The sequence below is a fragment of the Narcine bancroftii genome, chromosome 7 (genome assembly GCF_036971445.1).
Source record: "Narcine bancroftii isolate sNarBan1 chromosome 7, sNarBan1.hap1, whole genome shotgun sequence".
In the NCBI taxonomy this organism is placed as follows: domain Eukaryota; kingdom Metazoa; phylum Chordata; class Chondrichthyes; order Torpediniformes; family Narcinidae; genus Narcine; species Narcine bancroftii.
Genome location: NC_091475.1, coordinates 209,522,697 through 209,545,053, shown reverse-complemented (window position 1 = coordinate 209,545,053; position 22,357 = coordinate 209,522,697). Strand labels below are relative to the sequence as shown.

Below are 22,357 nucleotides of genomic sequence, written 5' to 3'. Positions count from 1 at the left end.
CCAAGAAGAGTAGTGCGAGCTGCCTCAATGACTACCGCCCAGTAGCACTAACTTTTACTGTGATGAATTGCTTTGAGAGGCTGATCACGACTAGAATTAACACGTACCTAAGCAAAGATCCAGACCCACTGCAATTCACCTATCGTCACAATCTCTCTACAGTAGATGCAATATCGCTGGGTCTCCACTCAGCTCTGGATCACCTCAAAAACAACAATTTATACATACAGCTGCTCTTCATAGACTACAGCTCAGCCTTCAACACCATTATTCCCTCAGTGCTGGTCAAGAAGCTACAAACTCTGGTCCACCTATTGATGGTGGACTTCAGGAGGAAGTCATGGGAACATGACCCAGTCCTCATCGAGGGCTCAGTCGGGGAGAAGGTCAAGATGTTCACCTTCCTGGGCATCAACATCTCCGAGAATCTGTCTGGAGCCTCCACATTGATGCATTCAGGTGGCTATACTTGGTGAGGTGTCTGAGGAGATATGGTACATCACTGAAGACTCTTGTAAACTTATGCAGGTGTACCGTGGAGAGCATTCTGGCTGGCTGCATCATTGCCTGGTTGGAGGCACCAACTCTCAGGACAAGAATAAACTCCAGAGGGTTGTTAACTCGGTCTGCGACATTATAGGCACCAACTTCACTCCATCGAGGACATCTACATGAGGCAGTGTCTTAAAAAAAACTCTCTATCCTCAAAGATTCCCCACCACCTAGGCCATCTCTCTGCTACCATCGGGGAAAAGGTGCAGTAGCCTAAAGACGAGCACTCAGCGGCACAAGGACAGCTTCTTCCCCACTGCCATCAGATTCCTGAATGATCAACGAACCAAAGACACGGTCTCACTTTCCGTGCATTAGTATTTTAATTTTTCTTATAATAATGTTGTAAGAAGGTTATAATATGAATCTTTACACTGTGACGCTGCCGCAAAAACACTGAGGTTCATGACTTGTTCATGACAATAAATTCTGATTATAACCTTTAAGAGACATTTAGACAATCACAAAAAAATGTCACAGAAGGTTATTGTCGTCTCTCTCTTTCCGCCCATTGACGTGATCCATCTGGAGTGTTGACTGAAGAAGGAACGCAAAATCATCGAGGACCCCTTCCACCCTGCACACAGCATCTTTCAGCTGCTCCCGCCGGGGAAGAGATACAGGAGGATCAGAGCCAAACCACCAGGCTTCTTCCCACGGGCAGTGAGAACGCTGAACGGCCAAAGGAACTGCTCAGACGGATCCTCCAAGACTATTATATATTTAACAATTATATTTCTTTTAATAATTGTATGCATGTACTGTGCATAGTATTGTTGTCTGTATCTGTTTGCAGAGTTTTGCACAGAGGACTGGAGAACGCTGTTTCATGGGGTTGTACTTGTACAACTGGATAACAAATGAGCTTGAACTAATGCAGGCAAATTAATTACGCAAATGGGCAGAAAGGTCAGCAAACACATGATGATCTCAACTCTGAATCGTCCCTCTATATATATACTCTGTATTTTTTGGTGTGAAATTTCAATGTAAATAAAAATATTGAAAAATATAGATAATAAAGATACAAAGTCACCAATGAGGAGGGATCTCGGAAGAGTCCATTGGAACAAGTTATTTTCTGGCAAGGCTGCATCCAGCAGGGGGAAGGCCTTCAAGGACGGAATTTTGAGAGGGCAGAGATTGCATGTTCCTACTAGGAATAAGGGCAAAGTTATCAGACATGGGGAACCTTGGTTTTCAAGGGATATTAGAGAGTTGGTTAAGAAAAGGCAGGGACTATATATGCGGTATAGTCAACAGGGAGGAAATGAGCTACTTGCCGAGTACAGAAAATGTAAGAGAATGGTTATGAAGGAAACCAGGAAGGGAAAAAGAAGATGTGAAGGTGGTTTGGCAGATAATGTGAATAAAAATCCAAAATGTTTCTACAAGTATATTAAAAGTGAAAGGATAGTAAGGGATAAAATTGGACCCCTAGAAATATCAGTGGCCAACTATGTGTGGAGCCTTGTGAAATGCGGGACATCTTGAACAATGTTTTTTGCATCGGTATTTAGACAGGAAACTGGCATGGTGAATAAGGATGGAAGGGAAACAAATAGAAGTGTCATGGAACATATGGAGTTTAAGGAGAAGGAGGGGCCTCCTGCCTTGCAGCGAATAAAGGTAGACAAATCCCCTGGATCAGACATAATATTCTCCTGCACCTTGAGGGAGACAAGGTGCTGAAATTGCAGGGCCCCTGGTGGATGTCCTTAGTCACGGGGGAGGTGCCAGAGGATTGGAGAGTAGCTCATGTGGCCCGCTGTTTAAGAAGGGCTCCAAAAATAAGCCACACAATTATAGGCTGTCAGTAGTATGTAAATTATTTGAAGGATTTCTGAGAGATGGATATATTGGACCATCATCATCTGATTAAGGACAGTCAGCATGGATTTGTGCGTGGTAGGTCGTGTTTAAGGAACTTTGTAGAGTCTTTTGAGGAGGTTGCCAAGAAGGTTGATGAGGGAAAGGACGTGGATGTTGTCTATGTGGACTTTAGTAAGGCTTTTGACAAGTTTCCACTCGAGAGGTTGATTTAGAAAGTTACGATACTAGGTATACATGGAGAGGTTGCAAACTGGATTCAAAATTGGCTTGGTGGAAGAAAACAGAGAGTAGTGGTGGATGGTTGATTCTCAGACTGGAGCTCTGAGTCGAGTGGTGTGCCTCAGGGTTCTGTGTTGGGACCATTATTGTTTGTTATCTATATAAATGACCTAGATGATAATGTGGTGAATTGGATCAGCAAGTTTGCTGATGTCACAGAGATAGGTGGCGTTGTGGAGAGTGAGGAAGATTTTCAAAGCTTGCAGGGGGATCTGGACCAGCTGGGAAATTGGATCAGCAAATGGAATTTAATGTAGATAAGAATGAGGTGTTGCACTTTGGAAGAGTGAATCTGGGTAGGACGTACACAGTAAATGGTAAGCATTTGAGGAGTGTGGAAGAGCAAAGAGATCTGGGAATACAGGTACTTTGTTCCCTGAAGATGGCGTCGCATATGGACAGGTTGTAAAGGAAGCTTTTGGCATCTTAGCCTTTATAAATCAAAGTATAGAAGTTGGGATGTTATGTTGAAGTTATTCAAGTCATTGGTGAGGCCACACTTAGAATATTGTGTGCAGTTCTGGTCACCCAGAAGCAGGAAAGATATCAATAAGATTGAAAGAGTGCAGGGAAGATTTACTAAGATGTTGCTGGGTCTTCAGGAGTTGAGGTACTGGGAAAGATTAAACAGGTTAGGACTATACTCCTTGGAACGAAGAAGAATGAGCGGAGATTTGATCGAGGTTTATAAGATTATGAGAGGTATAAACAGAGTAGATGTGAGTAGGATGTTTCCACTTGGATTGAGGGAGATAGCTTTAGGCTGAAAGAGGAGGGGTGTAAGGGGAACATCAGGGGACAGTTTTTCCACTCAGAGTGGTGGGAATGTGGAGTGAAGATTCAATCTTGAGTTTTAAAAATAAATTGGATAAATACATGGATGGGAAGGGTCTGGCGGGTTATGGAATGAGAGTAGGTCAGTGTGACTAGCTAGTTTTATTGGTCGTCACGGACTGGAAGGGTTGAATGGCCTGTTTTTCTGTGCTGTAATGTTCTATGGTTTAAAGTAGGGCAAGAAAAAGTGGTGTTACAATAGCCCTTTTGTGGTGTCCGAGCAGTCTCCAATTAGAGTAACGGGAAAGGGGATCAAACTGAAAGTGATCAGATGGAGACCATGACATCGCAGGCCATTCAGTCCATCAAATTTATGCCAGTCCTAAGTGTTACAAATACAGTAAATGTTAGATCTCAAATGGTTCAATATAATTTTTTTCAGCATTTATATTATACTCCATACAAGTTAAATGGACTTAATTCCAATTACTCAAATAAGTGTTTTTGATCTATGAAAGAAATAGGGACTCTTTTTTTGCATTCAGTGTGGTCTTGTGAAAAAGTGGAAAGATTTTTGGAATGAACTGAGGACAAATTATGAAGGTAAACATACAAAAGGATCCAAGATTATTTTTACTTGAAAAGGATACAAAATTGAAATTGGATAAATAAAGAATTTTTAATAAAAATTATTGCAATAGTGACTGCAAAGAAATGTTTCGCGATATTATGGAAAGAGGATAGAGAAGTGTTAATAAGTAGATGGTATATAATGAGATGTGAAATTGTAAATCTTTGGAAAAAATTAGGTATAGTTTAAGGAATCGAGTTGAAATTTTTTTTATAGTATTTGGAAACCATCTATGGATTTTATGGACAATTTTTCATCCACCTCTTCTATCTTATCCACTCTCTTAATTAGTAATTTTTAATATAATTAATGACTGTATATGCTAATCTTATTATATATTAAATGGTAGGTGTTTTTTTTGCTTTTAGGAGCTTTTAGGTTGGGGAGAAAAATTATAAAAGTATTTTTTTGTATCTTTGGATACGGATATTTGACTAATACTTTATTAATTGATTTGTTTTTCTTCTGTAACGATACAAAAAAACTAAATAAAATTTTCAAATTAAAAAACTTTATGCCAGTCCTCTGAGGAATTCTGTTCTCTCACTTCCTTCTCCTTAGAAAATTTAAATTCCAAGGAGTCACCGTCAGAGGCCCTGTCCTCGACCCCTCATATAAATGTTATTGTGAAGAAAGTACATCAGTGCCTTTCGTGCCACCAGAGGTTCGTTAGTTCATTAAAATAAAAGCAACCTTGGCCAAGTTCCACAGAGGTTTTAGTGGAAAGTGTGCAGAAAGCCCTGCAAATGGTGGTGGACGCAGCCCAGGACATCACAGCCAAAACCCCTCCCCACCATTGGGAACGCTGCCGTCGGAGGGCAGCAGCAATCGTCAAAGACCCACACCATCCGGCACACGCTCTGTTCTCGTGGCTGCCATCAGGAAGAAGGTACAGGGCTCGTATCACCAATTCAGGAATAGTTGCTATTCCTCAATGATCAATAATATGGGGATAACGAGACTAATTTAGAGATTCGTTTAAGGAGATGCTTTCCCACTGGCCAGTTTAGAGGAGGCTCTAGTCTGTTAATAAAAGCTCTGTATTGGAATAATACTTGACTGGTCCATGTCCATGGCATATCAATCTTGTTGCTGTACATTTATTTGTTTACATTTGACAGTTCCTAATGTTTACAGCTATTGGTCTATGAATTTGCTAAGCCAGGCCTGTGGAAAAGGAATCTCAGGGCTGTATTCTGACAATAAATTTAACTTTAACTTTGAACTCTCTCACTCGGCCATCCACTCCCCCTTTCATTTTTTTTCCAATGACCAGCGCAGAGGGCCATGCACTGACCATTGGGATGGAGCAGGAAGCCCACCACAGCCACAGGGAAAACATGCAAACTCCACATCGGTGGTCGTGGGTGGGGACCGATACTGTCACTCATTCCCATTTATCAGGCCAGAACTGGCGGCAGTGAGAGAGGGGGACTGTCTTGTTAATCTCAGCTGTTCTATCAGATGATAAGATACATGAGAAAAGACTTGGCTTCTCCATCCTTCCCACCTCTCTTCAACACGAATAAATTTCTAATGTCTCCATCTACTCCTTACATTAATATGGTGTCTCCATAGCCACTGTCCAGCCTGCCCCAGTGCCCCTGCTTTAAATGATGGTCCTACTTACTTCCGAGGTCTGGTCCTGGGAGTAGTTATCTCACTGCCAAAGATGTGGTACTTTCTCGCTTCCTGAAGCAAAGGCAAACATTCCTTGGAGCTCACGATCAACTCGTCCGCCTCGACCTTCTCAACAAAGTAGATGGGATCCAGGAGGGGGATTCGCACCAGCTCCAAAAGCTCTCTCAGCGCACCCTTCCTGGCCCCTGCATCGTGCCGCACCCAAGACATCACAGACTCGAAGACCGTCTCCTCCCGGGCCACAGCCAAGAGGTCGCTAGACAAGTGATCAAGGAGCTCAGCCTTGGGCAACTGCAGAAACTCCTCATGCTGGATCACCTCCGTGAAGCTCTCCCGCAGGAACTGTCTGCTTTTCTCTGACAAGGCTGGGATAGAGAAGCTGTTGGCAAAGCTCAGGATTCCCAGACAGTTACAAGGATCCAAATGCTCCTCCAAAAACTTCTCGCAGCGGTTTCGAAGACCCAACATCTGAAAGAGATCAGCGGCCTCTAAGAGGTCCTGAACGTTATCCTCATGAATGCTTAGGCGCCCTCCATACATGTGGTCCAGAACGCAGTCCATTGTGTCCGCCGAGACCCCTTTGAGGTCCACAATGCCTTGCTGGCTCTCCTGGAGTCCAGTGCAAAACATGGTCCAGAAGTAGATGCTGTTGGCAGAGAGAATGGCTCGGTGGCAGTGGAACTCCCTCCTCTCGACACGAAGCACAACATCAGTGAAGAGCTTGCGCTGACAGAAGATGCTCATGTTTTGCAGGACATCCTTGGCATGGCACATCTCCAGTTGAAGGTCCGTTCTGGGGATCGTGTTGGCAAACTGCATTTCTCAAGCTTCACCTTCACAGGTCATTCAACCAAACCCCATCACCAGTTGCCAAGCGATGATCTTTTACCACTAGAAAGCAAAATACAAATAGAGTCAAATAAACTGATGGGAGTTTTTTTTTTAAAAAGCGGAGTCCAAAATGGTAGACGTCTGCACAGCAGTAGACGCTGTCGATCAAGTTTGCTGTCACCTGACTGCACAAGATGACAGAGCAGGAAGTGTTGAAGGAACCGAGAAGTTGCAGCTTAGGAGTTGGGCGAAGAAAAAAAAAACGGCAGATGAGATACAACGTTGCGAAGTGTTCGGCTCTACATTTTGGCCTTGGAAATAAACAGGCAGAGAACGATTGGGATGGGGAGAAAATTCTAACTTCGGATGTGCCAAGGGACCTGGGCATCCGCGTGCAGGGAAACCTAAAAGTTAATGACCAGATGGAATTGGTAGTGAATAAGGCGAATGCTACGTTGGCATCATTTCAAGAGGAAAGAGGTGTTGATGAGACTCTACGGGTCACTGGTGAGACCTCATTTGGAGAACTGTGTACAGTTTTGGGCCCCTTGTCTTAGAAAGGATGTGATGTTGTTGGAGAGGGTGCAGAGGAGATTTACCAGGATAGTTCCTGGAATACAAGGGGCTGGCGTATGGGGAGCATTTGGCAGCTCTTGGACTGTATAGAAGAAGGAAAGGGGATCTCATAGAAACATTTCAAATTTTGAAAGGTTTTGACAGAGTGAATGTAGATGAGATGTTTCCTTTGGTGGATGAATCAAGGACAAGGGGGTCACAGTCTTAAAATTAGTTATCCATTTAAAACAGAGATGAGGAAGAACTTCTTTAGTCAGAGGGTCGTGGATTTGTGAAACTCACTGCCGCATACAGCGGTGGAAGCCTGATCACTGGGAGAATTTAAACAGGAGATTGATAAGTATCTAATTGGTCGGGGACATGGAGCAAAGGCTGGCAATTGGAACTAGTATAGTTCATTTTAGGGTAGAGTTGTGGAACAGACTCAATGGGCCAAGTAGCCTACTTCTGTTTCTTTATTCTGTGAACCTGACAAAACAGTGTTCTCTGGTCCTCAGTGCAAAGCCAGCAGTAACACACAACCAGTCACAACTCACATACCGACAAACAATACATTCATCTATACAAATAAATAAATATTATTTTGTACAGATGAGAGTCTTGGATGGTCAGTGTGAGTAGTTCCTTTGGTCGTTCAGTGTTCTCACTGGCCACGGGAAGAAGCTGTTCCTCAGCCTGGTGGTGCTGGTCTGTATCCATACAGATTTAAACAAGGCATTCGATAAGGTTCTGCACGGTACGCTGCTCTGGAAGATTAGATCACGTGCGATCAACGTGGAGAGAGCAGAATGGATAGAAAGCAGAGGGTGATGGTGGAAGGTGTTTCTCAAACTGGAGTCCTGAGACTAGTGGAGTGCACAAAAACAATGCTGGAGAAACTCAGCAGGTCAAACAGTGTACTTTACATAGGAAAAATAAAGATAGGTCACCAACATTACCTCAAGCCCAAATCGTCAGCTACGCATCTCCATCCTAGCTACATAAAGGACACCGTTTGACCTGCTAAGTTTCTCCAGCATTGTGTTTTTATTTTAAATCACAGTTGATACGGTCTATCGATAACTCCAAAGCCGTAGAGTGAGGAATGATAGGCCTTATTACACCTTAGGCTTGTAGCTGGTCCGATTCTAAGTACTCGACTGAGGAAAGGGAGGGAGAGGTCGACCTTTATTCCAGGGTTGCAAGGGGAGGAGTCACCAGGGAGCGAGTCACTAGTGGGGGAATGGGCCAGCTACCCACTGACAGTCACATACTTGTATCACCACAACAGTGTCCGTGGACTTCTGTGCATCAGTAGTGGTCTACCTCACAGTTCAGTTCTCAGCGTATTGCTGTTTGCCATGGCATGATTAGCAAGTCTGCGGATGACACTAACGTGTCTGGAGTTGTTGAGAGTGAAGGCGGTTGCCAAATATCATAGCAGAATGTTGATAGGTTGGGCAGGTGGATTTAATACAGAGAGCTATGAGGTGCAGTATTGTGGGAGGTCCAACGTGGATAGGACCTACACGGTGAACAGTAGGGATCTGGGAGTGTTGTGGAGCAGCAAGTGGTGTCACAGGTGAAGAGGTCCTTCATCAATCAGAGTACAATGTAGAGAAGTTGGGAGGTCATCCCCATTGTACAAGATATAGGGTGAGGCCCAGCTTGATGTATTGTGTTCAATTTTGGTAACTGTGCTACACGAAAACTATTATCGAGCTGGAGAGGGCGCAGAGAAGATTTACAAGGGTGTTGCCAGGAATCGGGGGCATGAGCTACAGGGGCTTTATTCCGTGGAATGCAGGAGTCGAGGTGTACAAAATCATGAGGGGGAAAGATCGGAGAATGTGGAGACCCTTTTGCCCAAAGTAGGGGAACAATCAGTAACCCAAGGACACAGGTTTAAGATAAGGGTGTGGAAAGATTTATTGGGAACTTGAGGAGCAAGGTTTTTTTTTTCCAAATACACAAAGGGTGGTGGGTGTATGGAACAGGCTGCCAGAGGAGGTGATTGAGGCAGATATGTGAGAGCAGCAAGGTTGGCATAGCAGTTAGTGCAACGGCGTTACAACGCAACGATCTGGACCAGGATTCGAATCCGACGCAGTCTATAAAGAGTTCTCCCCGTGACAGCATGAGTTTACCCCAAGTGCTCTGGTTTCCTCCCATTGTTCAAAATGTACCAGGGGTTGTAGGCCAATTGGATGTAATTGGATGGTACAAGCTTGTGGGGAGAAATTTATACATTTAAAATTTAACACTATTGCAGCGTTTCAGAGAAAGATTGGATCAATCCATGGATAGGATGGATTACAATGAATATTGGCCAAACACAGAGAGGTAGGACTAGTGGGAGTGGGGTGGGGGGTGGTGTGGTGTTGGTCACAGTGGGAAAGTTGGGCCAAAAGGCCTGTTTGCACACTGTATGGCAATGACTTGGAGGAGCATCTGAGTCCTATAAACATTAAGATCATCTACGGGGGAAAACGCTGCCGTCGGAGAGCAGCAGCGATCATCTAGGATCAACCCCACCCAGCACACGCTCTGTTCTCGCTGCTGCCATCAGGAAAGAGGTATCGGTGCTACAAGTCTCGCAACACCAGGTTCAAGAACAGCTGCTCCCCCTCCACCGTCAGACTCCTAATCAGGTACAAGGACTCTGACTTGTGCACTTTATTGATTTATTTTCTCTCTATATTGCACAGTTTATTTACATTCGTTATCAATCTACAGTTCTTTATTTGTTTACATGTTTACGCGGTGTACTTTTTTTGCACTACCAATCAGTGGTAACTCTGCCCATAGAAAAGGAATCTCAGGGTTGTACATGATGCCATATATGTAGTCTGACAATAAATCTGAAATCTAATACATATCTTTTTATTTCAGACCTATACCTCTACATCTCGTTATTGGTGTTCCTGTGTTACAAGTCCAGAGGACCCCAAAACCCAGCAGCAATAGATATTCACCATGACAAATGGTTACTTAAATGAAAGTTGCTTTTAATTATCTTTAAACATGAAAATAGAATCAAACTTTAACTTATCACTAACTTACTTAACCTAACTTTAACCCCCTTCTAATTCTAACCCCACGCGTATGTAAAGTGTGTGTAAGTTTAGAATCATTCTTTGATTCACAGTCCAATCTCACTTTTCATTTCTCCAAGTTCACTGGTTGCAGGCAATTCTTATACTGTGCACAGAATTTAACATTTATAAAGTTCACCAGGCTTTGGTGCTTGAAAGGTAAATGGTTACCGCTCAGGAAGGTTCTTGTTGGTCAGAGAGAGACTTGTTTTTCGCTGGACACCCACAACTGATTCCTTTTTAAAATCAGCCACTTCAGTGCCTTGCCGATGAAACTTTCCCCCTCAGGGTTCTCCAGATGATAACCTCTTTCTTTCAGGTCACCACAGAGTTCTTTTTTGTTTCTCTTATCCCAAGTGAAACATTAGGCAGCCAGTCCTCTCCTCTTGCATGAACCACAAGGGCTTTGACCAGGTAGAACTAAGCACTCACAACCCATCTTCCAAATGGGGTTTTTCACAAGCTTGCCAGCTTGTCCTGTTCCAGTCCCAGCTGCTGTTACTGTCTGTAAAACTGTAGAACTGATCTCTGGTTGCGTGTGTGTGTGTGTGTGTGTGTGTGTGTGTGTGTGTGTGTGTGTGTGTGTGTGTGTGTGTGTGTGTGTGTGTGTGTGTGTGTCCCTCTCTCTCTCCCTTTCACACACACACACAGAAATCCTGCTTGACTCTCTCTGCTTGCAAAACCACATGACCCTCTTAGAACAGCAAGTTCTACTCCAGACAATCTGCAGCTCCGACACGCTCTTTCATCTGTTGCCTTTTTGTAAACAACAATTCATGAGTGAAGTCTCTTGGGCACTCTCCAAAGCTTTTGCAAAGCCTGTTGGCCCCAACACATCCAGCATTAACAGAGCTCCAGTATTGCACCTATCCATTGGACACATAGAAGATCCCATTCCCCCCACTTCCACTAGCAGTGTATTCCACACACCCACCACTTTCTGCATGAAAATCTTAACTCTTACACATACCCCCCCCCCCCGCTTACTTACTCCCAAGCACCTTAAAACTACACCCCATCACGTTAGCCCTTCAGCCCCAGGCTGTCCACACAATCAATGCCTCTCATCAACTTGTACCCTTTTATCAGGTCACCCCTCAACCTCTGATGCTCCAAGGTGAAAAGACCAAATTCACTCAACCCATCCTCCTCATGGCGTGCATTTTATACATTTAAAATTTAACACTATTGCAGCGTTTCAGAGAAAGATTGGATCAATCCATGGATAGGATGGATTACAATGAATATTGGCCAAACACAGAGAGGTAGGACTAGTGGGGGTGGGGGGGGGGGGGGGTGGTGTGGTGTTGGTCACAGTGGGAAAGTTGGGCCAAAAGGCCTGTTTGCACACTGTATGGCAATGACTTGGAGGAGCATCTGAGTCCTATAAACATTAAGATCATCTACGGGGGAAAACGCTGCCGTCGGAGAGCAGCAGCGATCATCTAGGATCAACCCCACCCAGCACACGCTCTGTTCTCGCTGCTGCCATCAGGAAAGAGGTATCGGTGCTACAAGTCTCGCAACACCAGGTTCAAGAACAGCTGCTCCCCCTCCACCGTCAGACTCCTAATCAGGTACAAGGACTCTGACTTGTGCACTTTATTGATTTATTTTCTCTCTATATTGCACAGTTTATTTACATTCGTTATCAATCTACAGTTCTTTATTTGTTTACATGTTTACGCGGTGTACTTTTTTTGCACTACCAATCAGTGGTAACTCTGCCCATAGAAACCATCGGGGAGCAACGACTTGGACCCTAAGGTGGTCCTAGCGTCCACCACGTTAACAAAGGACATTCCCCATGGACTCGGGCACTCAATGATGGGCATCGCTGGGAAGGTAATGCACTCATGGCGTGCATTCCAATCTAGCCAGTGGCCTTGTAAGTTTCTTCTGCCCCCTCTCTAGGGGAATCCACATTCTTTCTGTAGTGAGGTGACCAGAACTGAACACAAGGTCTTGAACAGCTGTGACATTATTGCCCTCCCATTTGGCAGTCAGCCTTTTACTGTTGAACATTTGCTCCCAACCGAGCACCACCAGGCTGAGATACAGCTTCTTCCCACAGGCAGTGAGAATGCTGAACGACCCAAGGAACTGCTCACACTGACCACCTGAACTCTCATTTGCACAAAATAACAAATTAGTTATTTATTTATTTGTATAGATGAAATACTTGTCCTGTCTATGTAATGTTTGTCTGTATGTGTGCTATGTCTGGTTGCACGTCTGTGTGTTTTGCACTGAGGACCGGAGAACGCTGTTTCGTCGAGTTGTACTTGTACAATCAGACGACAATAAATTTGACTTTCTACCTAGTCTAATTACAGTATCAAAAGTAAAAGATGAAAGTCTGGAGACACTGTAGTTGAATTAAAAGCACAATGCTGGAGAAACTCAGATAAATTTACGATATAGACTGGATGCAGAATTGGGCAGAAAAGTGGTAGAGTTCAATCCGGGTAAGTGTGAGGCGATGGGTTTTGGAAGGATAAACCAGAAGGCTGAGTACAGCTAAACTACATAAGAGTGTGGATGAACAGAGGGACCCTGGAGTTCAAATCCATACATCCCTCAAGGTCGGCGCCCAGTTGATAGGATAGTTAAGAAGGCCTATGGGATGCTGGGATTCATTAATAGAGGGATTGAGCTCAGGAGTCAAGAGGTCATGTTGCAACTCCACAAATCTCTGGTGGGACCACATTTAAACATTTAAGAGGATTGTGTTCAGTTCTGGTTATCTCATTAAAGGAAGGCTGTGGAAGTTATGGAGAGGGTGCAGAGGAGATTAGCAGAGCTGGGACTTTTCTCTTTGAGGTGTAGAAGGATGAGCGGAAATTTGATAGAGGTCTACAAGATTATGAGGCATAGATGGGGTGGACGGCCAGTGCTGGTTTCCCAGGGGAGGAGTGGCAAACCTCAGAGAGCATGTGTACAAAGTTAAGGGAGCGAAGTTCAGAGGAGACATCAGGGGTAAGTCTTTTTATGCAGAGAGTTTGTGGGTGGCCTGGAATACCTTGCTGGGGATGGTGGTGGAGGCTGAAACATTAGGGGCATTTAAGAGACTCTTAGACAGGTGCATGGATGGAATAAAAGTAGAGAGTTATGGAGTAGGGAGTCCCTCGAGATCTGCAATTGAGGTAGTCATCCAGACGCAGGCGGAGGTGATCAACATGAACCAAAAGAGACTCACGGTACTTTGCACCAAACTGGGCCCCCACGCTTTCCAGGCCAACAGAGACTGCTCGGACTTTGAGCCTGCGACGGCCGCCCTGGAAGCCGCTCACAGGCCCCACAACCAACGTGCTCTACGTCCAGTACCTGCTCAGGATCAGGGTGCAGCAGCCAGGTGAGACAGTAGACGCCTATCTGGGGGCTCTGTGTGGGCTAGCCCGCCCGTGCCTGACTGAGACTGGGGCAATCGAAGGGGAGGTGGAGCGACTCATCCGAGATGCCTGTGTGAGAGGGTTGCAATCGAAGGCCACCCGGCAAAGACTGCTGGAAGAAAGTATCACCTCCCTTACCAAAATCCACTCTCTGGAAGCTGCAGCTCACCAACCTGGCCGAGGCCAACGATTGCAGTTGCCGAGGGGCCTGACAGGGAAGGGACAATTGCCACCACTGACACAGCCTGTCGCTGTAAGTACTGCAGTCCCGGTGTGGGTCGCACAAGAGCTCTGGGAAAAGCTGCCTAGCGAGGAACTCGCATAGCTCCTGATGCGGTAAGATGTTCCCCTCTAGACCTGCCGGGAGAGCTGTGGCCCTCCATGATCAGCCAGGAGTGCCCCCAGATGCCGCCACATGTGAAGACCAGGCAGCACCATTACTCAGCCCACCACTTCCACCCGCAATGCCGATGTCACTTCCAGCCCAGCCACCCATCCACGCCGCTGTGTGATCACTGTGGGTGCCGCCATCTTCCTTCACCCGACTGTCGCCCACACCAATGACATCACCTCCAGCTTCAGTTCCAGAAGGGTCGCCAGACTGCATTGAAGCCAAGTGTGTTATCAGGCGCCACCATCATGGGCCAGCCAGCCCCTGACCACATCAACTTGCTCCCCTCGCCGACAGGACAACGTGGTTAACATGCGCGCATACACAACTGTGCACCCACCGCACCTCACGCCCCAGAATGAAACTGCTGGCTGCTGTTCGCTACAACCATCGGGGAGCAACGACTTGGACCCTAAGGTGGTCCTAGCGTCCACCACGTTAACAAAGGACATTCCCCATGGACTCGGGCACTCAATGATGGGCATCGCTGACAATGGGAAGGTAACAAAATACCCGTTTGGTAGTGGCAGTACTGAGATCTTTGTGCACCCGAACATGGCCCAGACACTGAAATTAAAGGTATACCCCACAAACTTCTCTATCACCTTCGCTGCCCAAGACCACTCTATTACGGCATTCAGGCCTGCTCACCGTCCACAGCCCCTAGTCCATCTGTGGCCTCTCCGCCCTACGGGTGAACCTCCTTCCCTCTTCAACTACCTGATGCCAGACTGTAAGCATATAGCTGCCAAGAGCAGGCGCTACTCTGCAGCCGACAGGACCTTTATCAAGGCATTGGTGAGGTGGCTTCTGTCGAAAGGTATCATAGAGCCCAGCACCAGTCCCTGGAGAGCCCAGGTCCTGGTCTATAGCCAGACCATCAACGGGTACGTCCAACTGGACACCTACCCCAAATAGCCGACATGGTCAACAAGATAGCCCACTGCAAGGTCTTCTCCATGATTGACCTGAAGATGGCCTACCACCAGCTCCCCATCCACACCCAGGATAAACTTGACACTGGCTTTGAGGAAGACAGGTTCCTTTACCAGTTCCATTGGGTTCCCTTTGGGGGTCACAAATGGGGTCTCCGTGTTCCAGCAGGAGATGAACCGCATGGTAGTCCAGCACAATCTAAGAGTGACCTTCCTGTACCTGGACAATGCCACCATCTGCGGCCATGACCAGCAGGACCAAGACGCCAACCTGGAGAGATTTCTCCAGACAGGTGAGGGAAAAGTGCATGATCAGAACTACCCGCCTTGCTATCCTGGGATACATCATGGAGCATGGTGTCATTGTTCCCTACCCCAACGGACGCAAGAACACCATCTCGACCAGGGATCTGGCTCCAGCAGGGGCCCCACCCCCTTCCCCCACCACAAATATTCTTGGCCCACCCAGGATTCACCGGGAGCCAAACCTCTTCCTCTGCCTTTCCATAGGGCCCCACTCCTTGCAGACCAGCCCCACACATACACCCCCTCGCTGCCAGACACCACCTTGCCCACACTGCCAGCCGCCCCAGCCACCCCATACCCGGCTGACCCTCAGGCAACTCTGCCCTTGCCCATTGACCAGGAACTGACCCTGCAACAGTCTCCAGGGGCACAGATGGCCGCCGGACTGCCAGAACTTGTAAATAGACACCCCCAAGACATTGCCATCCCCCAGACTCATTTTAAGAAGGGGTTGATACAACCACAACACTGGGCCATGTACACACAAGCCAACTACAGGGGGCGATCTCTATACCTGCAGGAAGACCACCTGGGAGGCCGACTCCACCTGTCGGCTGTCAATCACCGACCTGTGTATAGACTTGAGCCAGCCCCTCCCGGGAAAATCACCCGTGGAGCCATCGAGACTATTCCTGGTGTACAACAGTGGATTAAAGCCTGTAGTTCAGTCTTTCCTGTGTTTTGTGTCTGTTTGCTACAGTGCACCACAGACGGCAATTACATCGACTTCCCCTGCCTCTCTCTGTTCACCCCTGCCTCTCTCTGTTCACCCCTGCCTCTCTCTGTTCACCCCTGCCTCTCTCTGTTCACCCCTGCCTCTCTCTGTTCACCCCTGCCTCTCTCTGTTCACCCCTGCCTCTCTCTGTTCACCCCTGCCTCTCTCTGTTCACCCCTGCCTCTCTCTGTTCACCCCTGCCTCTCTCTGTTCACCCCTGCCTCTCTCTGTTCACCCCTGCCTCTCTCTGTTCACCCCTGCCTCTCTCTGTTCACCCCTGCCTCTCTCTGTTCACCCCTGCCTCTCTCTGTTCACCCCTGCCTCTCTCTGTTCACCCCTGCCTCTCTCTGTTCACCCCTGCCTCTCTCTGTTCACCCCTGCCTCTCTCTGTTCACCCCTGCCTCTCTCTGTTCACCCCTGCCTCTCTCTGTTCACCCCTGCCTCTCTCTGTTCACCCCTGCCTCTCTCTGTTCACCCCTGCCTCTCTCTGTTCACCCCTGCCTCTCTCTGTTCACCCCTGCCTCTCTCTGTTCACCCCTGCCTCTCTCTGTTCACCCCTGCCTCTCTCTGTTCACCCCTGCCTCTCTCTGTTCACCCCTGCCTCTCTCTGTTCACCCCTGCCTCTCTCTGTTCACCCCTGCCTCTCTCTGTTCACCCCTGCCTCTCTCTGTTCACCCCTGCCTCTCTCTGTTCACCCCTGCCTCTCTCTGTTCACCCCTGCCTCTCTCTGTTCACCCCTGCCTCTCTCTGTTCACCCCTGCCTCTCTCTGTTCACCCCTGCCTCTCTCTGTTCACCCCTGCCTCTCTCTGTTCACCCCTGCCTCTCTCTGTTCACCCCTGCCTCTCTCTGTTCACCCCTGCCTCTCTCTGTTCACCCCTGCCTCTCTCTGTTCACCCCTGCCTCTCTCTGTTCACCCCTGCCTCTCTCTGTTCACCCCTGCCTCTCTCTGTTCACCCCTGCCTCTCTCTGTTCACCCCTGCCTCTCTCTGTTCACCCCTGCCTCTCTCTGTTCACCCCTGCCTCTCTCTGTTCACCCCTGCCTCTCTCTGTTCACCCCTGCCTCTCTCTGTTCACCCCTGCCTCTCTCTGTTCACCCCTGCCTCTCTCTGTTCACCCCTGCCTCTCTCTGTTCACCCCTGCCTCTCTCTGTTCACCCCTGCCTCTCTCTGTTCACCCCTGCCTCTCTCTGTTCACCCCTGCCTCTCTGTTCACCCCTGCCTCTCTCTGTTCACCCCTGCCTCTCTCTGTTCACCCCTGCCTCTCTCTGTTCACCCCTGCCTCTCTCTGTTCACCCCTGCCTCTCTCTGTTCACCCCTGCCTCTCTCTGTTCACCCCTGCCTCTCTCTGTTCACCCCTGCCTCTCTCTGTTCACCCCTGCCTCTCTCTGTTCACCCCTGCCTCTCTCTGTTCACCCCTGCCTCTCTCTGTTCACCCCTGCCTCTCTCTGTTCACCCCTGCCTCTCTCTGTTCACCCCTGCCTCTCTCTGTTCACCCCTGCCTCTCTCTGTTCACCCCTGCCTCTCTCTGTTCACCCCTGCCTCTCTCTGTTCACCCCTGCCTCTCTCTGTTCACCCCTGCCTCTCTCTGTTCACCCCTGCCTCTCTCTGTTCACCCCTGCCTCTCTCTGTTCACCCCTGCCTCTCTCTGTTCACCCCTGCCTCTCTCTGTTCACCCCTGCCTCTCTCTGTTCACCCCTGCCTCTCTCTGTTCACCCCTGCCTCTCTCTGTTCACCCCTGCCTCTCTCTGTTCACCCCTGCCTCTCTCTGTTCACCCCTGCCTCTCTCTGTTCACCCCTGCCTCTCTCTGTTCACCCCTGCCTCTCTCTGTTCACCCCTGCCTCTCTCTGTTCACCCCTGCCTCTCTCTGTTCACCCCTGCCTCTCTCTGTTCACCCCTGCCTCTCTCTGTTCACCCCTGCCTCTCTCTGTTCACCCCTGCCTCTCTCTGTTCACCCCTGCCTCTCTCTGTTCACCCCTGCCTCTCTCTGTTCACCCCTGCCTCTCTCTGTTCACCCCTGCCTCTCTCTGTTCACCCCTGCCTCTCTCTGTTCACCCCTGCCTCTCTCTGTTCACCCCTGCCTCTCTCTGTTCACCCCTGCCTCTCTCTGTTCACCCCTGCCTCTCTCTGTTCACCCCTGCCTCTCTCTGTTCACCCCTGCCTCTCTCTGTTCACCCCTGCCTCTCTCTGTTCACCCCTGCCTCTCTCTGTTCACCCCTGCCTCTCTCTGTTCACCCCTGCCTCTCTCTGTTCACCCCTGCCTCTCTCTGTTCACCCCTGCCTCTCTCTGTTCACCCCTGCCTCTCTCTGTTCACCCCTGCCTCTCTCTGTTCACCCCTGCCTCTCTCTGTTCACCCCTGCCTCTCTCTGTTCACCCCTGCCTCTCTCTGTTCACCCCTGCCTCTCTCTGTTCACCCCTGCCTCTCTCTGTTCACCCCTGCCTCTCTCTGTTCACCCCTGCCTCTCTCTGTTCACCCCTGCCTCTCTCTGTTCACCCCTGCCTCTCTCTGTTCACCCCTGCCTCTCTCTGTTCACCCCTGCCTCTCTCTGTTCACCCCTGCCTCTCTCTGTTCACCCCTGCCTCTCTCTGTTCACCCCTGCCTCTCTCTGTTCACCCCTGCCTCTCTCTGTTCACCCCTGCCTCTCTCTGTTCACCCCTGCCTCTCTCTGTTCACCCCTGCCTCTCTCTGTTCACCCCTGCCTCTCTCTGTTCACCCCTGCCTCTCTCTGTTCACCCCTGCCTCTCTCTGTTCACCCCTGCCTCTCTCTGTTCACCCCTGCCTCTCTCTGTTCACCCCTGCCTCTCTCTGTTCACCCCTGCCTCTCTCTGTTCACCCCTGCCTCTCTCTGTTCACCCCTGCCTCTCTCTGTTCACCCCTGCCTCTCTCTGTTCACCCCTGCCTCTCTCTGTTCACCCCTGCCTCTCTCTGTTCACCCCTGCCTCTCTCTGTTCACCCCTGCCTCTCTCTGTTCACCCCTGCCTCTCTCTGTTCACCCCTGCCTCTCTCTGTTCACCCCTGCCTCTCTCTGTTCACCCCTGCCTCTCTCTGTTCACCCCTGCCTCTCTCTGTTCACCCCTGCCTCTCTCTGTTCACCCCTGCCTCTCTCTGTTCACCCCTGCCTCTCTCTGTTCACCCCTGCCTCTCTCTGTTCACCCCTGCCTCTCTCTGTTCACCCCTGCCTCTCTCTGTTCACCCCTGCCTCTCTCTGTTCACCCCTGCCTCTCTCTGTTCACCCCTGCCTCTCTCTGTTCACCCCTGCCTCTCTCTGTTCACCCCTGCCTCTCTCTGTTCACCCCTGCCTCTCTCTGTTCACCCCTGCCTCTCTCTGTTCACCCCTGCCTCTCTCTGTTCACCCCTGCCTCTCTCTGTTCACCCCTGCCTCTCTCTGTTCACCCCTGCCTCTCTCTGTTCACCCCTGCCTCTCTCTGTTCACCCCTGCCTCTCTCTGTTCACCCCTGCCTCTCTCTGTTCACCCCTGCCTCTCTCTGTTCACCCCTGCCTCTCTCTGTTCACCCCTGTCTCTTTCTCTATTACTCAGTCTCCTTTCCTCCTGCTCAAAGCTCCCTTCCCAACCCCCTCTCAGCTTTCATTCTATTCTACCCTCCTACCTGTATCCACCTGCAAACTCTTGCCTGTTAGCCTGTATTTCACTCCCTCACACCACCAACCCCCCCCCCCCCCCACCAGCCCTTCCTCCTCGTCTCCACTCCCCCACATTAACCCCCACCCTTTAATTCAGGCACCACCCTGTTTTTGCTTATACATTCACCCCCTTCTTAAAATGAGTCTGGAGGGTGGGGGTGTCTTGATGCCAGGTAGTATTTACAAGTTCAGGCAGTCCGGCGGCCGCCTGTGCTTCTGAGACCATTGCAGGGTCGGCTTCTAGTCAATGGTCAGTGAGGGCAGGGTGGCCTGAGGGTCGGCCAGGTCTGGGGTGGCCAGCGGTGTGGGCAGAAACACTGGTCACCCTTTACTTCATCTGGAGCCTGTGTGACCGCCAAGTTTCTCCTCCACATTTGTGTATTGTGATCAACCTCAGCGTCTTCAGACTTTCCTGTTTAATGGGATGAGGAGATGGACTAAGCATAGAATTTATTGTCCATAAGTAGAGGAGCAGAAATAGGCCATTCAGCCCATTGAGATAGCCCCACCATTTAATCACGAGCTGATCCATTTTTCTCACTCAGCCCCTCTGCCCGGCCTTTTCTTCATAACCTTTGATGCCCTGGCTAATCAAGTACATATCAATCTCTGCCTTAAATACACCCACAACCAAATTCCACAGATTTACCACCCTCTGGCTGAAGAAATTCCTCCGCATCTCTGATCTAAGCGGATGCCCTTCAATCCTGAAGTTGTGCCCTCTCGTCCTAGGCTCTCCCACCGTGCGAACCATGCCTTATAAAGCCTCAACATCACATCCTTGCTCTTCTACTCCTCTTGAAATGAACGCTGGCATCGCATTTGCCTTCTTCACCACCGACTCAGCCTGCAAGTTCACCTTCAGGCCGTCCTGCACGAGGACTCCCAGGGCCCTTTGCGTCTGGGGATTTTCAATTTTCTCCCCATTTATAAAATAACCTGCCCGTTTATTTTATTTGAACCAAAGTCCCCTTTCGGACCTTGCATTTCATTTCCCAATTCTCTGCTCATTCTCTTCACCTGTCCAAGTCCTTCTGCAGCCTTTGTGTTTCTGCAATGGTACCTTCTCTCCTCCCCTCCCTCCCCCCCACCAACTACCTTGGTATCGTCTACAAACTTGGTCACAAGCCAGTCATTTTGTTATCTAAATGATTGATGCACAACACAGAAAGAAGTGACTGCAGCACTGACCCCTGTGGAACACCGCATGCAGCCAACCAGAATGTGATTCTTGTATTCGGACTTTCGGCTTCCTGCCAATGCTCTACCTGTGCTAGTATATTTCCTGTTATCCTACAGGCTCAACTCGTTGAGTAGCCTCATGTGCAGCATCTCGTCAAAGGCCTTCTGAAAATCCAAGTACAAATGTACCCCAGAAATCTCATTGGAGCAGATTAAATTTGACATTGCAATGAATCAAAAAATCTCAAACAATCGTTAACAAATATTGGCACGTCTGGTTTCATCTTCTGTTCAAAATCAATGGTTTTCAGCCTCGCACCTGAAGCATTCCCTATTCCACAAGTGCTCTGTGATCAGGAAGGGGTGGCTTAGGAGGGATGTGAGTGGAGAAAGGCTTGAAAGCCACTGTTTTGATTGAACCTAATTGATTCGTTATTATGGACTCATTCCCAAAGGAAATGGACCCATGACCATTTTTCTCCAGCTAAAAATTTCAGTCACAACTGGGTCTAGAGCAGCGATTCTCAACCTTCCCTTCCCACCCACCTCCCACCTTAAGCCACCCCTTCCTCATCTGCCATAGGGGCTCTGTGATCAGGAAGGGGTGGCTTAAGGTGGGAGGTGGGTGGGAAGGGAAGGTTGAGAATCACTGCTCCAGACCCAACTGTTACTGAAATTTTTAGCTGGAGGAAAATGGTCATGGGTCTATTTAAGGTGGAAAGAAAAAGTTGATAAACCCTTGGTTGAAATGGTGCAAGAGGACATCTCCACGCAGTCCACTGACCCTCGCAAATACTTGCAAGCGTCTAGGTGCAAAAATGGGGGGAAAAGATTTGATTGAAGGGCCATTTCCTGTTGCAAATCTCTGTAACGGTTCGTCCGAGGTTCACAGAAGGAAAACGCAGCGCTTCCCTCGGGCAGAGTTTTCTGGCCGCATCCTTCCCAGAAATAATCTCACCGGTTCAATCCCCGTCTCTGGTTCATTTCTTACCTCCTTCCCCCGAGTGGATGGTGCAGAGCTCCCACTCAACTTGGAAGTTGCCCGCTGACATCAGGCAGAGAAGCCACACACCCGAGTTCCCTGGAACTCCTCGTAATGTTTCACTGGCGCTGGGGGCGGGGCGGGGCGGGCTTGGCAGGTTCACACAGGGTTGGGGGGGTGGGATCAGACTGGCAATCTGTCTCCCACCTCAGAACCCGCTCCCGCTGCAGGTCGGCGCTGCTTTCACACCCGACTTTTCATGAGGTGCAAGATGGATAGACAGACAGACGAATAGACCGACAGACGAATGGACAGGCAGACAAATATACAGGCAGACAAATAGACCAGCTGACAAATACACCAACAGACGAATAGACCGACAGACAAATAGACAGGCAGACAAATAGACCAGCTGACAAATAGACAGAGGCAAATAGACTTGCAGACAAATATACAGGCAGACAAATAGACCAAGAGGCAAATAGACCGAGAGGCAAATAGACCGACAGGCAAATGGACAGGCAGACAAATGGACAGACAGACAAATATACAGGCAGAAAAATAGACCAGCTGACAAATAGACAGAGGCAAATAGACTTGCAGACAAATATACAGGCAGAC

At 48.8% G+C, this 22,357-nt stretch overlaps 1 protein-coding gene across 2 annotated transcripts in view; it reads right to left on the bottom strand.

Moving 5' to 3' along the window:
* The window catches only part of LOC138740162 (kelch-like protein 24), a 43,483-nt gene extending 21,564 nt beyond the window's left edge, over positions 1-21,919 (bottom strand). For both annotated transcript variants that reach the window (XM_069892559.1, XM_069892560.1), the window contains exons 1-2: positions 21,746-21,919; positions 5,700-6,601 (exon numbers count right to left, since the gene is read on the bottom strand). In XM_069892559.1, coding sequence (XP_069748660.1) covers positions 5,700-6,529 — 830 coding nt within the window. In that variant the 5' untranslated portion in view covers positions 6,530-6,601; positions 21,746-21,919. The remainder of the gene's footprint in view (positions 1-5,699; positions 6,602-21,745) is intronic.
* Positions 21,920-22,357: the final 438 nt, after the last annotated feature.